We start from the raw sequence: 16,172 nt of genomic DNA, 5'->3' as shown, positions 1-16,172 counted from the left end.
GCGCTGCCATAGCTACAGCATTAGGGTGCTATTCTGCACTGCAATGCGATCCCTATACCAGATAATCGTACTGCACTGCATAGCGCTGCCCTAGCTACAGCATTAGGGTGCTATTCTGCACTGCAATGCGATCCTAGTTACAGCATTAGGGTGCTATTCTGCACTGCAATGCGATCCCTATACCAGATCGTACTGCACTGCTTTGCGCTGCCCTAGCTCCAGCATTAGGGTGCTATTCTGCACTGCAATGCGATCCCTATACCAGATAATCGTACTGCACTGCATAGCGCTGCCCTAGCTACAGCATTAGGGTGCTATTCTGCACTGCAATGCGATGCCTATTCCAGAAAACCATACCTAAAAGCGTAACGACACAGTGAAGCTTTTGACAAAGTCGAGTCGACCACGGGCACTTTTGAAATTGCGAAATTGTGTGGGGTGTGTTGCATCGACCTGCTGAAACAAAAAAAAGTCTAGGGGCCTTATATAGATTTTTTGCCCTAAAGAAATCTATTATCATACATTAGTGGAGTGTAAAGAAGGACCGAATGACATTTTCAAAAAGAAGTACTCAAAACCGACTGCTGAACGGAGCCTCTTTGCCTTTCCCATGACGGTAGGTTCTTCCGGTCTATCAATTTAACAACATTCCTCAAAAATTGGTAGCAGATGACCAAACCTTAGCAAGACTCATAGATTTGCTATTTATTATAGGAGATATTAATATTAAATTACAGGCAAAATCAGAAGGGCTTGCTAATAGTAAGGTAGTCAAGCAAAGTAATTTTCTAAATATTTAACGGATACACAGTAGCCTGATTCTAAAAACATTTAATAGAAACACTTTGAGCTCGTCCACGTTTGAAGAAGCCACAACAACCTAAATATGTGTTAAACAGGTAAGTAAGTACTCGCTTATGCCACCGCCTACGACGGTGGTGCTGTTGAATAACTGATCTTCAGAGACACTAGACAAACTCTTTGAGGCGCCTTTCACTCGCAAGTCTATGCTCAAAGTGAATCACACGCTTCACGGCTGAAGAGTCTAACCGGATGTGACGTGCTTTTAAAGTCGGAAGTACTTACAGTTAAGCGCTGAACCTCAACTGACTGCCAGTGACTGGCGGATTGGCACGAGTGACTGCAGGTTTGTAAAGGCCACCAGCTACGTTGAGCTTTAATGCAACAGCAACAGCAGCAGCCGCAACAACTTGGCATGTGCTACTTGCAGCTACTTAAATTTCGACATTAAGAGTATATGTATGTATAACTGTATGTACAAGAAATAAAGAGCAGCAAAGTTTAGAAAGATGTGGTCGTCTTTGAAGGGGTAGGTGCAAAAAAAAGAAATGCACTGAAGCTTGCATGTTGCATGGCAGTTTTATTACAAAATGTTTCCGCCCTCAGCAGGCGGCGTGGGTAACAATGCGGGGGATACATGAAGGAGCAAAAATAATTTGTAGAAAAGCGTTGCGGCGGGTATGAATTTGATGCCACGCCCCTTGTCTGTCTGCATCGAGTAGCACTTTAACGATTTTAATGTTTTTTTTTTTTTGTTTTCCTTGAGCACAAGAATTCGTTTGTGGCATGCAGCGTGGCAACAAAGGCGCGTAATAAGCAACATTACAGCGAACCAGCGATTTATACGCGGGTTTTTCACTATTCAATGCATTTCTCACAATAACAATACATACAAATATTTTACTCCATCAGCTAGTAGTTAGCAATCAAATTGCTGTGAAGCTATTTTAGGAAGGAATTTATTGGTGAACATATATGGCATTATATAGTGTGTGTGTATATATATATATCAATATTAACCGCAAAAACAACTTGAAGACTTGCTTAATACTCAAAATGAAATAAAATTTCGTTTCAGAAAACTCGATATGCCAATGAACGCCAAAAAAGAAAAATTTGGCATTAATTTCTTGGAAGATTTGGAGAAAGATGTGGGTGTCTCGAAGATAACTAAACTAAATGGTACTACTAAAATTGTAGGCATTCTCGATCCAACTAACAACTGGAGGTTTGTCTAGCAAATTTTTAATTAATAACTAGTCAAAATGTTTTTAATGGTGATCTCTCTTCAGCAGAAAATGGCAAATCTCTGAGTGAACATATTTCATCTACAATTTCGATGAAATCCGTGACGAATTAAACTTGCAGTAACCTATATATTGAACTCTTCTCAAATGTATTCTTCCCAAGTCATCAAAAGCTTCATGTTTGAAGCTTTTAATAGTGATAAGGGCAATACTTCATAAAGCTCATAAAGTCACACATTAAATTAAAGAAATAATTCAAATAATAAAAATAAGTTAATAAAGGTTAATGAAGTATTTCTTAAATTTCTACCGACTCTTTCTTCCATACACGGTGTATTCAAAAAGGATTAAGGATATAAGGAATTATACTTATTTTTTGAACACATCTCGTATACACATATAGGTTAGCTAGCGCTTATCTTGTTTGTACAGTACTTGAAAAGTAGTGTACAAAACAGACATATTATTGTTGCCTCTACCTAAAAGAAGCTTCAAATATAGATCTGAAGAAGAACGAATACAATAAAACAAAAATGCTTGTGTGAAACCGAAAATGCACTAATTGGTTTTCAATGGAATAAACTGCATTTGACATTACTAAAGACTGTACTTTTCACTACGAGATTCTTTATTCTATTCGACGAAGTACTTCAAAAAAGTGCCAATGAGAGTACATGTTCATAGCAAAGAAGGTAAGTTTATGGTGCAAATAAGGGTGATTGAACAGAAACATCAATCACAATCCAATACTATTTAGATAATGATATAAATAAATAAATAAATATTAACCCTTAAATGCATGGCATATACGATATATGGTAATGCTATTTAAGGGGGGAGCCTGCTTGCTTTAGAGGCTTCAAAAAATCATTTTTTTTTTTGCGAGCAATTGGTCGAAAACCAATTTTTTGAAGAGTCCGAAGTCCGACAGTTATATGGAACAGGAATCACTGATTAGCATATTAATAGGGTAAGTTCAAGAAATTTACGATTTTTTGTGAACCAAAACTTTGACACGCGATTTCTCGGATTTCCTTTTTTATAATTTTTTCAAATTGGCGGGCAAGATAGGAAAAAAAAGTAAACGTCCCATCGAAACGAATAAAAATGCGTTGTATTTTGAATTAAATTCTCTTCTAGGTGAACATAAAATACCTTAAGAAAGTTAACATTAATCCGGTTTTTAAACGATTTAAAGTAATTTTTTTTAATGCATTTTTTTAATCTGCGAATTGTTGAATTTTACACTTTTTGTTGAATTTCTTCATTTCTTCTTGGTTCACCTAGGAATTACACTATTGAAAATTAAACATTTCTTTTGTTTTTTTGTTTCAGATGAAAATTGCGACCTGCACCTTGCCCGCCACACAGAAATTGCATACTCGAGGCGCCTCCGTAAATTTCTTCAAACATGAAGAATATCTAATGTATAATAATAAAAAAATTTGAGAAGACTCTTCAAAAACATAAGAATAAATCCTAAACGTTTCATTTCAATCAGACATTTCTTTCCTTTCCAAAAAAATCCTTGAAAACATAGATTTTTTGAAGCCTCTAAAGCAGACTCCCCCCTTAAGACAATTAAGGTTTCATAATTCGATCAACTTAATCTGTATCGCAGTTTGGTTTGCTCACAGTAGACGTCATAAATGCTAACGGTTATTTAAAAATTACTGTAGCTTGCTGAAATTTATACTGAGTTGATAATGACCTAACGAAGTGGTCGGAAGTCTCTATATTGGGGGTGCATTTAAGGTTTAAAGGTAAGATAAACGTTCTTACGTAACGTTACAAAGAGCTAACATTTCGGAAAAAAAATAAAAAGGACTACAATAAAAGAAAGAAAAATTATGAGGAGGAAATCACGAAAACTCCCAAAAAATATCTCATATGACATAAAATGATCAAAACTTCTTTCATAGGGGGCGTACATAATTGATATCATCTTCAATTGAGGGCGTTTTATAAGAATTAGCAAGAATGTTTGAAAAGAAAATAGAAATAACACAAATTGTGCCAGTACCCGTCAACGACTTCATAAATGATGGTAAATGAGTTATGGGTAACGTAAAGTTGTTAACCTTTAAAATAAATATCAGGTATGTATTATTTGAACTTAAACGGGGGAAGGTAGTATGTAGTAAAAATATACATGAAACAGCGAGGAACCACTGCTCATAAGTGGCAGTAATTTTCAATAGAGCAGGAGCTTTTAAAAATTTACTCGACATTACTGATGAGAAGGCTACTCTCATTTTTGAAATTTCCCACGAAATTTAATATCTTGGTGTAGATCTGGAAGCTATAGATTCATACATTTATATGAAAATCTTGTTGAGGCATGCCAATAGTATTTTTTGTTTGTTTTGTTTGTTGTAGTTCGTAGTAGGAAATCGAAGAAATTGTTGTGAACAAAGTCTGATCTTGTTTTGGTTCCACTTCTGCGAAAAATCGATATTTTCTTTCACTATGTAAAATATATTAACTGGCTTCTCTTGAGTTGCGTTTTATTGTAGGTTTTAGTACGATGATATGAAGAACTATACGAACAATCTATAAACCACATTTAACTCGTTATATAAAACTAAGCTTACAGCGGTACTACGAAGCTAGACGGGGGAGTCAGATAAATGAAATCGTAGCACATAAGCATTGTGAATGTTTTTGTTTATACATTTGATTTAAGTAATACGAGGTCTGTTCCAAAAATAAGTTAAATTTTCAATTTGCGCGGGTTACACACCTTATCAATTTTTTTTATTTTGTTATGGGGCTCTTTCATTGGAACGAATGGACTTTGGTTTCGATGTCATAATCATATATCCATTATTCGTCACCAAATTTTAAGCAAATTTGGATCGATGCGATGCTCATGCAACGGGTTTTTGGTCAAAATTCAGCAATTTTGGAACGAATGCCCATAATTTTCGTAAAAAAAATGGCATGGGATAAGCCAACCGATATGCCGACATCTTCAGCAATTTCTCTAAAAGTGCTTCGACGATTCGCCATAACAATTTCCTTCACTTTCTCAACAATTTTATCGGTTGTTTAATTTTAATTGAATTAAATCAATAACCGAAAGTACGTAGCCCGTGAAATTTGAAAATTCTCCATATTTATGAACAGACCTCATATGTTTGATAAAATACGATGTAAAAAAAAAACTAATATAACAACAACTTGATGACGTCAAGTACTATAAAAACTTATTATACTATATTATAAATGGAGATAAACAACCTAGCTACTTAAAATAAATATATACAGAGAAATATGTGTGGGTTTAATCACATTCTTGTTGATTTTGATACGTTTTTTATATTATATATTAGAGCTAAGCACAATTATGTGTCTTGAAATTATAACGCTGAAATAGCTTACGGTATTCCCTGAAAAAATAAAAATTCAAAACAAAATAAAGCTTATCACCAATTCGCCGCCAGTGCGACTCAACTGAGCACGCGAAAGTGTAATAGTGTAGGTATGTGTATATATTTATATACACAGTTATCGGAAGAATGTTAATTAGAATGTAAGTGAGTGGTTGAAATAAATATCGAATATGAAAAACCGCAAACTTGCAAATGAATCATAAACATAAAAACACTCGAGTTTGAAAATTAAATCAAAGCTGGTGAATGCACTTTCTTTCAAAATTAGTTGCGTTCCAGCCTTTCATGGCTATACAACGTTCAAAAAATAATTTGCTCCAATAATAAATTCTGAATTACACTAAAGAATACACTAAATATAATAAAGAAAATACAACAACACAACGAATTATTGCACTATGGCAACTCGTCGGCGTTTCTGTGAATTTTTTATACTAATACTTGTGGCGTGCACTGTGACGGCGAAAGATCTCACTGATGTGGATAAAAAGAATATGTGTAAGAATAAAGATACCTGTCGGGATTGCATACAAACGTCGAACTGTGCGTGGTGTAAGGTGACGCTGTTTGAAGAAGATCGATGCTTTCAAAGCAATTTGACTACAACCTGCACGTCAATTGAGTATCCAATTACGAAAATAACCGATGAGATCAAGCGCCCACTGACGAGTGAGAGTAAAATAGGAGATGTGATTGAAAAGGAAAAACGCGAAATAGTACAGCTTATGCCACAGTACATTAAATTGGAATTGAGACCCAGTAAGTGTGGATTTTTTTTTTTAAGAAACAAGTGATTTTGATTTTGTTGAAGAGTTAAAAAATAATTACATCACATAATTGGCTTTTCACACAGCCTAACTAATTGATCAATTAAAATTTTGATTAAGAAACCAGTTTTTGCCCTTCACACTGCCGGCTACTCGATAAACGATCAGCTAGTATACATTTTTGTTTTTGCTTTGCATAAGAAGTTGATAAGTTTCATCAGCTGATTGCTGAATTATGCAATCTCAGTATTCTGCCATTTTCATCCAGTTCATTGTTTTTGAAATTGAACAAAAGTAGCTTCCCGTGAGGTCCTAGGTTAGGACAAGGGATACATCTCCGAGAATCTCTCTTCGACAGCACGGAGTGTCCTTTGTGATACCCAAATACTCTTGACGGATCGCCAAGACCCATATGATTCGGCAAAGCGTTTGGTCTCAGTTATAAAGTTCTTAAGTGGGCCTAGTCAATTCCAGTCACCTTCCAGTAGCTGGGTTCGCCGAAATTGTGCCTTCCGAGGTATTTTAACCTTATTCTGGCGAATGCTGGACATTGAAGGAGGAAAACTTAGATTCGCCTGAACCTGAACCATCTATTTCGAGCTTGTGGTACCCACTTGATTTGACTCTAATATTTCTGGATCATATACATATATTTTGTTGTCTAATTTTCTTCTCCTGGTCAGATCGGGTCGACCTTTCCTTGGGCTGCCTTGTGAATTCGAGTCGATAGCGTTCTGGGCTATTGTATCTGGATTTCGTCTCAGATCATGCCCGAGCCTAGTTCTTATGGATATATGGAACTATCTAATTAATTGCCTGTACTACGGCATGTTCTTGAAATGAACAGGTTACTTCAACTAATTTCAGTAATATCATAAAACATTATTCGTCAGATATTTATAGAACACCCTGATTGTCAACGACATCTTATAAAACGAATTAGCTCCGATACGATTACTCCATTGACTTATGAACATACAATTTCTATAAGGGTATCTATAGAAACATTTACCGTCGTCTAACGTGAACAACAACTCTCAGACAAAGAACGTATACATATATAATTACAAACAGGGTCTTTGCCACACAGTTGTATTTCATTTTCAAGTCGATTAAAATTCAATTAAAAATTAATGTAGATTTTCATTTTGTATGGTAAATCGAACTTAATCAGCATTTTAATCGAGCAGAGGCGGTTTAATTAATCAATTAGCACCTGTGTGACGCTTAAAATAAATTTATTTACAACAAATCCCAATCAAATAATTTATTATCTTGTGCGTGGTTTATGAAATTTAAATAACTTATAAATTTAAATAAACTTATTATAAATGCTTAGAAAGAAAATAAAATAATTCAAGAATGAATTGAAATTGTTCAAAAACCTCGCAAAACAATATTCAGTGTACTAAGATGTCCTAAAATTAATGTTCACTTCGATAACTACCCAAGGTGCAGTAGTACTCTATCGAGTGCTGTACTTACAAAATCACAGGTAATTAAAATTCTTAAGAAAAACTTAAATCACCGACATTTGAGATCATAGAAGTAGTAAATTAGGCCTCTGGTGCCATTTTACATCACCATGCTAACCGAAGAATGCAAATCTTATCCAGTTTCAATACCCGAGTTTGCAGCAAAACATCCCTTATAAGCAAGGTGACTTTCATTTATTAAGGTAACTCCAAGTAAAATTGTCGAAATATAATCCATTAAAGTGTAATTATTAGTAATTTGTCAAAATGGAGAAAGCAAACAATTTTCCACTGTTACCGGTAGCGGTAACTTAAAAATGTTTACTATTGTCAAAATTCGAGTTTGTTCTTCACTATATATACTATATTGAATTTATATTCCAAAATATATTAAAAACAATGACTGTTGATATTACTCTGAGGAGAAATAATGGAACCATGTTCTATACATTATACCATATCGACGTTACAGTTGGAGTTTGCTTCAAGGAATCAACTCACTGATTTTTTGTCAATTTCAAGTTCGCACCCAGCACACACTTAGTACACCGCTTCAATACACCCGAATATTATTAATGCCCTTAGAATTGGTGCTTTGCATATTGGCATCATTCACTCTACTGTGTCATACATAATTCTCATGAAGAATTTACACTTTATTCCTTATCTACTTATTTCGAAGAAACATATTTTGAAACAAAAAATAAAATAAAAATATTATACGCCGAATTTCGAGGTTTACATTATTTACGATTTTTTTTTATCGTTTAGTACGATGATGTCATTGGCATTATATATATATATATATATTTGGCGTAGGAACCGCTTTAAGCGATTATAGCCGAATCCACCAGAGCGCGCCACTCATTCCTCCTTTTTGCTTTTTGGCGCCAACTGGAAACACCAAGTGAAGCCAGGTCACTTTGCACTTGGTCTTTCCACCGGAGTGGAGGTCGTCCTCTTCCGCGGCTTCCTCCAGCGGGTACTGCATCAAATACTTTCAGAGCTGGAGTGTTTTCTTCCATCCGTACAACATGACCTAGCCAGCGTAGCCGCTGTCTTTTTATTCGCTGAACTATGTCAATGTCGTCGTATAAATCGTACAGCTCATCGTTCCATCGTCTGCGGTATTCGCCGTTGCCAATGTTTAGAGGACCATAAATCTTGCGCAAAACCTTTCTCTCGAAAACCCCAAGAGTCGTCTCATCGGATGTTGTCATCGTCCACGCTTCAGCGCCATACATCAGGACGGGAATAATGAGCGACTTATAGAGTTTGATTTTGGTTCGTCGAGAGAGGACTTTACTTTTCAATTGCCTACTTAGCCCATAGTAGCACCTGTTGGCAAGAGTGATTCTGCGTTGGATTTCCAGGCTGACATTGTTATTGCTGTTAATGCTGGTTCCCAGGTAGACGAAATTATCTACAACTTCAAAGTTATGACTGTCAACAGTGACGTGGGAGCCAAGACGCGAATGCGCTGACTGTTTGTTTAACGACAGGAGATATTTCGTCTTGTCCTCGTTCACCACCAGACCCATACGCTTCGCTTCCTTATCCAGTCTGGAGTAAGAAGAACTAACGGCGCGGGTGTTGTTTCCAATGATATCGATATCATCGGCGTACGCCAGTAGCTGTACACTCTTATAGAAGATTTTACCTTCTCTGTTTAGCTCTGCAGCTCGTATCATTTTCTCCAGCATCAGGTTAAAGAAATCACACGAGAGTGAGTCACCTTGTCTGAAACCTCGTCTGGTATCGAACGGCTCGGAGAGGTCCTTCCCGATCCTGACGGAGCTTTTGGTGTTGCTCAACGTCAGCTTACATAGCCGTAATAGTTTTGCAGGGATACCAAATTCAGACATCGCGGCATAAAGGCAGCTCCTTTTCGTGCTATCGAAGGCAGCTTTAAAATCGATAAAAAGATGGTAAGTATCGATTCTTCTCTCTCGGGTCTTTTCCAAGATTTGGCGCATGGTGAATATCTGGTCCATTGTGGATTTTCCAGGTCTAAAGCCACACTGATAAGGTCCAATCAGTTCGTTGACGGTGGGCTTTAGTCTTTCACACAATACGCTCGACAAAACCTTATATGCGATATTGAGGAGACTTATACCACGGTAGTTGGCGCAGGTTGTGGGGTCTCCCTTCTTATGGATTGGGCAGAGCACACTAAGATTCCAATCGTCAGGCATGCTTTCTTCCGACCATATTCTGCAAAGAAGCTGATGCAAGCATCTTATCAGTTCTTCGCCGCCGTATTTGAATAGCTCGGCCGGTAATCCATCGGCCCCCGCCGCTTTGTTGTTCTTCAAGCGGGTAATTGCTATTCGAATTTCTTCATGGTCGGGTAATGGAACATCTATTCCATCGTCATCGATTGGGGAATCGGGTTCGCCATCTCCTGGTGTTGTACTTTCACTGCCATTGAGCAGGTCGGAGAAGTGTTCCCTCCATAATCCCAGTGTGCTCTGGACATCCGTTACCAGATTACCTTCTCGGTCCCTACATGATAATGCTCCGGTCTTGAAACCTTCTGTTAATCGCCTTATCTTTTCATTGGCATTAGTATAAACCAAAAGTTGCATGTTCTTGCAAAAGATTATGTCTGAACGATTTTTTATTCGGCTGTTTCCAATATTTGAAACCGTATTTAGCATGAAAGCGTTCGTGTAGATTATTCTTTACTCTGCGGTGTATTCAAATATTTGATCCATAGTAGGATTGCAAGGTCTAAACCTATAATGATTAGACTCAAACCATTCGTTATTTTGTAGTTTATGTAGATATCTATCAGATATTACGCTTGTTAATATTTAGTGGACGAAAGCATTCCATCAGCTTGTTGCTATCCAACCATTTGGATATCATTTTTCAAGATGCAATAATGAAACAGCCGCGATCGACTCTTCTATATAATGTTCAGCATCGCAATTTTCTACGAATGTATATGCTATTTCCATCCAGCAGAATGTAGAAAGCTATTCTTCAAATCTTAAGCATGTTCTGGACGTAAGACACAAGATATATTTTTTTACTACATTCTTGTGCACCGGTGTAATCCAAACATTTTAGAATAAACTTGGTATCAACCATCAATTCCAACATCTTTAAAATCATGTATTTGTAAATAAATATATATTTATATCTAAAAGCCTACTCATTCCGTCAAAAAGGTTGCTAACGACCAGACACATATATATTCTCGGATACCCAAGCGGATTTAATATCGCTAAAGTCTCATAGAATAACCTCAAAAATGATGAAAGAATGTTTGGATTTATTTGTGACAATGACATCGTATTTCACGATATACCTACAATGGGTCCCAGGACATAGTGATATTGGGCACCACCCTACAGTTAGATGATAATAAAGAGGGAATTTTTATACCTCTGCAGATATTTAATCGATAAACATGCTTTAGATATAGTTGAATCAAAATGAAACAATCAACGACTTGCTCAATAAGCAGACAAGCGTGGTGAGTGGAATAAGAGCCGCACTTGCCGCTTATTGAAATTTAAGAGGAATAACAATCCTAGTAGCGGTCTTAACGGGTCACTGTCTGATTGAGAGACACGCCAGCGGACTGGGGATACCTTTCAATGATTACTGCAGAAGCAGTAGTAATCAAGAAAAAGAAGAAGAATAAACGATAACGCTCCTTCTTTGCGAGTGTAAGGCTCTGTATAAGAAAAGAACAGCAATTATTGGACGCGGTTTCCTCGAGGATGTGGGCGAAGTGGCACATATCAAATTGTGTGAACTATTTCACCTTCTCAAGACCACAGGGTGGTTCAAAGATGACTCAATAGTGTGAGGAATCACAGTCCCGGTGGTGTCACAATGGGCCTCCCAAAGGCCTAAGTGCGTTGACTGACAGCCACTTAACCTAATCTAAAACCTATCTACCATCCTCAGCTTTCAACTGCCGATTCGTATACTCGTGCTAAGAACTGATTTTTCTAATTTTTGTTATAATATTATATTTTAAATTTTTGTTGATGTTAGGGAGCCGTTAAATTCCTTAAATATTTTTAACAGTTTTGATATAGGGAGTACTGCAACAATCCTCTTTATAAGAGATAATTTGTTTAAAATAAAGATTTATATTTCAATTATAAATCTTACGCTTTATGGCTGTTTGGTGCTTGCTCTTTTCTTACTGTGATCTTTACATATCTCTCAACCTTTGATACATAACATCAGCACAATAAAGGAGATAAATTCGGTTATAAATATTTTGAGTAATGAATGCCTCTATACACAGGAGCTAATTGATCAATTAATCGGCCTGTACTCGATTAAAACGCTTATAAAGTCGATTTACCATACAAAATAAAAATCTACATTAATTTTTAATTGAATTTTAATCGACTTGAAAATGAAATACAACTCTGCCACAAAGACCGTATTGTTAATTACATTATAAAAAATGTACAAATTACATAAAAAAAGCTACGGTAGATGTCGCTGCTAAAATATCAATCAGCTAATGGAACTTACCAACGTCTTATGAAAAGCAAAAACTAAAATGTATAACAGCTGATCGTTCACTGAGTAGCCGGCAGTGTAAAAGGCAAAAAAGGGTTTTCCAATAAAAATGTTGATTGATCAATTAATTTAGCTGTGTAAAAACACTACAACCTCGATCAACATATGTTATAGATTATTAAAAATTACTTTTTAAAATTTGCTTTCAACAATTCAAATGCTTTCCAGATGAAGTCTACTCACTACCAGTGAAATATGCGCGTGCACTCGACTATCCCGTCGATCTCTACTATCTTATGGACTTGTCTGAGTCAATGAAAGACGATAAGGATAGTCTATCCGCATTGGGTGATACTCTAGCGAATACTATGCGCAATATAACCAGCGATTTTCGTTTGGGCTTTGGTTCGTTTACCGACAAAGTTATAATGCCATTCACCGACGATATCACTAAAAGGTAATTAAACATTGAATACTGTAAGTAAAATATTAAATAATGCAATGCTATTCACAATTATTCACTATTGCTTTCACAAAAAAAAACACAAAAACAGTAATTGTAGGAAATATAAGACATGCCATAGTTATCACAATGTTATGCCACTGAGCACGGATGCCTTCCAATTTGCAGTGAGTTTTGTAGAAAAATATGCGAAAAATATATTTCATTTAAAATTTCTGCACTCTTTGCAATGTTTTTGTCTAGTCTAAAGTGAAAGAAACGAAAATTTCGGCTAATTTGGATTCGCCTGAAGGTGGCCTGGAAGCCATGATGCAGGCGATCGTGTGTCGCGAAGAGATCGGTTGGCGTGAAAAGGCACGACATCTGCTAATTTTCTCAACTGATGCAACTTTTCATACTGCTGGAGATGGCAAGGTGAGCACACATTTATGCATAAGGCTTTTTTATCTACGTATCTTATTTTCCAGCTTGCCGGTTTGATTGCACCAAATGACGGCAAATGTCACCTGGACAAAGAAGGCCATTATACACATGCGGAATTAATGGATTATCCAAGTATTGGACACATAATAGACACTGTCAAAGATAATGCGATTAATATCATATTTGCTGTCACAAAAAGTGTAGAAAATACCTACAAACATTTGTCGGAACATATTGAGGGGTCTTCATATGCACCTTTGTCGGACAAATCATCGAATGTGGTAAATCTAATACGTGAACAATATCAGGTAAGTTAAATGAGTTTTAATGCTGATATTTTGAATGCGTTTTTTATCGGTCAAAATCATTATACTGTGTGAATGGGTCTACGGAATAGCAAAACAAAGTGCACGAATTAATGTTTAGTCAAGAATTAAACATGAGACAACATTACACCAAAACACGGTTATGATTTGTAAATTGTAATACCCAAGCCTTCGTTACGCATAGGAAATTGAAAGAATCTGCGAGTAACGAGTTTCGAGCGGTTTCGATGCCATATTGGATCCGCCAATTTTGAATTTTGAAAAACCGACACCGGATTCGTAATCAGCTACCCCGAAAACCCCCGAATAACGAATCGGATGAATTTTAAAAATCGTTGTCTACCATATTGGTTTTCTGGGGAAATCTAAAAACCCTGATCTGATGGGATTAAATGTACCTCGCATTAGGATTTAACGACCCCAAAAACAAATTATATACATAGTGATAGCCCCAGGTCAAGAAAATATTTTTTTTGTGTGAGGCTACAACCTGAGTACTTGGTCGTCAGAATACTGTCGGTTTGCGACAAGAGTACTCAAAGTTACTCGAAGAGACAGAATCATCTAGGTGGAGGAGTAGTCAAAAAAGAAAAACACATTGTCTCTTTTTATCACAAAAGTGATTTAGGTACAAGAGAAAGAAAATTGAAATATAGTCTACACTAATTCTACAATCCATGCTAACGAATTGAAATATATGAAAGGAAATCGCAAATTTGTATACATTATTCTTTTTCTTTAAGCAAATTTCATCCTCTATCGAAATGCGTGACAATGCCACCGAGAGTGTAAAGATCACTTACTACTCCGCCTGTCGCGGTGCTGGCCCGGAAGTACCTACTTCAAAATGTGATGGTCTACATGTTGGCGATGAGGTTAAGTTCACCGTAAAAATACGTATAACTTCCTGTCCAGTAGATCCACGCGATTGGCGGCAAAGAATACAAATCTATCCGGTCGGCATAAATGAGAACTTGATCATTGATCTGAAAATGCTATGCGGCTGCGAGTGTGAAGACGACGTGAAGACTAAAAGTCAATATTGCTCCTCACAAGGCAGTCTGGTGTGTGGCGTTTGTAAGTGCGAAGACAGATTTGTGGGCGCCAAGTGCCAGTGTTCGAATACCAATATGCAAGAGAGCAGTGACAATGGTCACACCTGCCATGACAATACGACCAAGGTCGATTGTAATGGACGCGGCATTTGCTCCTGTGGCCAATGCCAATGTGACAAGCGCAGCAATGATGAGGAGGTCATATCGGGTAAATACTGTCAGTGTGACAATTTCTCTTGTGAACGACACGATCGAAAGCTCTGCTCTGGCCCCGCGCAAGGCAAATGTGAGTGCGGACAGTGCGTTTGCGCAGAGGGCTGGCAGGGTAAAGCCTGCGAATGTCCGATATCAACCGATAGCTGTCGGATAAAGGGCGATGATAAACTATGTTCGGGTAAAGGCAGCTGTGAATGCGGTGTTTGCAAGTAAGTTTCACTACTGTTTAATTGAAATTAAAGAAATATTTTTTTATGGATTTTCAAAATTTGTAGATGTCAGGCCACTGCACAGGGTCGTTACTCGGGTACACATTGCGAGACGTGTCCAACATGTTCTAGCCTCTGTATGGGCTTGAAAGATTGTGTACAATGTCAAATGTATAAAATGGGTAAATTCAAAGACGCCAAAGACTGTGCTACTAACTGTACGAAACTCAACACAACTGCAGTTGATAAAATTCCTGAAAAGTCCGAATTAGTTCTGGGCGAAAAGAGTTGCGAATTTTATGATGTTGATGATTGTAGATATGCATTTACGTTCAAAGAAAATAACGGTTTTTACGAAGTTAAAGCACAAAAGGAGCGCGAATGTGCGCCAAAGGTAGATTTGTTTCAGATTTTATACAGTGTGGTAGGCTCAATTCTGGTCATTGGCTTAGCTACACTGCTACTATGGAAACTTATTACGACTATACAGGACAATCGAGAATATCGACGATTTGAGAAGGAAAAAAGTAAACGCGAATGGAATTCGGTAAGTTGCGACAACAGAGACGCCTTTACATTCATATTTCTATATTGAAATATATTTTGATATCGATATTTTAGCGATTTTGATACCGATTATTTATATTTTCAACGATATCGATATTGTTATCGATATTGCAAAATCAATATTTTTATCGATCGTATTTTTATCGATATTGCAAAATCGATATTTTTATCGGTAATAATGTTGAAATAAGTAGAGAGTTCAATTTTATAGCGATTTATCGTTTATTTAACTAAATATCGATATTAATATTGTTATTGATACCGACCCCGAAAGTATCATAAATTGACTATTATTTCACACTTTTAAATTTTGTCTCACTAATAAACACTTATTATAATATTTATGTTTATTTATAATATTTATGTAGACGCTTAAATTTTTTTTATTGTCTATTTTCAGAATGGCAACCCACTGTATAAACAAGCGACGTCAAGCTTTAAAAATCCGACATATTCATCATCATAAAATAATCTAAAAATATATAAAATGAATAGTTTGCGTCGATCTCCACAGCATACATTTTTGAGTATTAGCAACTAAATGCCAATTATTCTTTGTATTTACTAGTGAACATTATTTTTAACAATTGTTGTAACTACCAAATTTAATTAAATATTTTTACAACTGTCAACAATTGTGTTTCAGTCAGCATTCAGTCATTATAATCATGCTGTCACCTATTCGATACAAATGTAAGAGGAAAAAGTAAATATTTCTAAAAATTCAATTT

General features: G+C 36.4%; 1 protein-coding gene and 2 long non-coding RNA genes across 3 annotated transcripts in view; 2 read left to right on the top strand and 1 right to left on the bottom strand.

The window, feature by feature from the left end:
• LOC128922276 (uncharacterized) overlaps positions 1-16,172 on the bottom strand; it is a 79,482-nt gene that overhangs the window by 7,955 nt on the left and 55,355 nt on the right. The gene's annotated exons all lie outside the window — the stretch shown is intronic.
• Positions 271-3,924, top strand: LOC128922275 (uncharacterized). The gene is made up of 3 exons (XR_008471499.1): positions 271-2,029; positions 2,094-2,740; positions 3,384-3,924. It is a non-coding gene; the product is annotated as an uncharacterized LOC128922275 (long non-coding RNA).
• On the top strand, positions 5,664-16,078 carry LOC105212205 (integrin beta-PS). Its single transcript, XM_011184059.3, has 8 exons — positions 5,664-6,202; positions 12,411-12,639; positions 12,737-12,812; positions 12,889-13,059; positions 13,113-13,376; positions 14,138-14,874; positions 14,941-15,421; positions 15,842-16,078. Exons 1-8 carry the CDS (start codon positions 5,842-5,844, stop codon positions 15,905-15,907), a joined length of 2,385 nt encoding a protein of 794 aa, XP_011182361.2. The 5' UTR covers positions 5,664-5,841; the 3' UTR covers positions 15,908-16,078.

This window comes from Zeugodacus cucurbitae, chromosome 5 (assembly GCF_028554725.1).
Source record: "Zeugodacus cucurbitae isolate PBARC_wt_2022May chromosome 5, idZeuCucr1.2, whole genome shotgun sequence".
Classification (NCBI taxonomy): Eukaryota; Metazoa; Arthropoda; class Insecta; order Diptera; family Tephritidae; genus Zeugodacus; species Zeugodacus cucurbitae.
The sequence above is the reverse complement of the archived record's forward strand: the minus strand, read 5'-3'. Positions and strand labels throughout refer to the sequence as shown.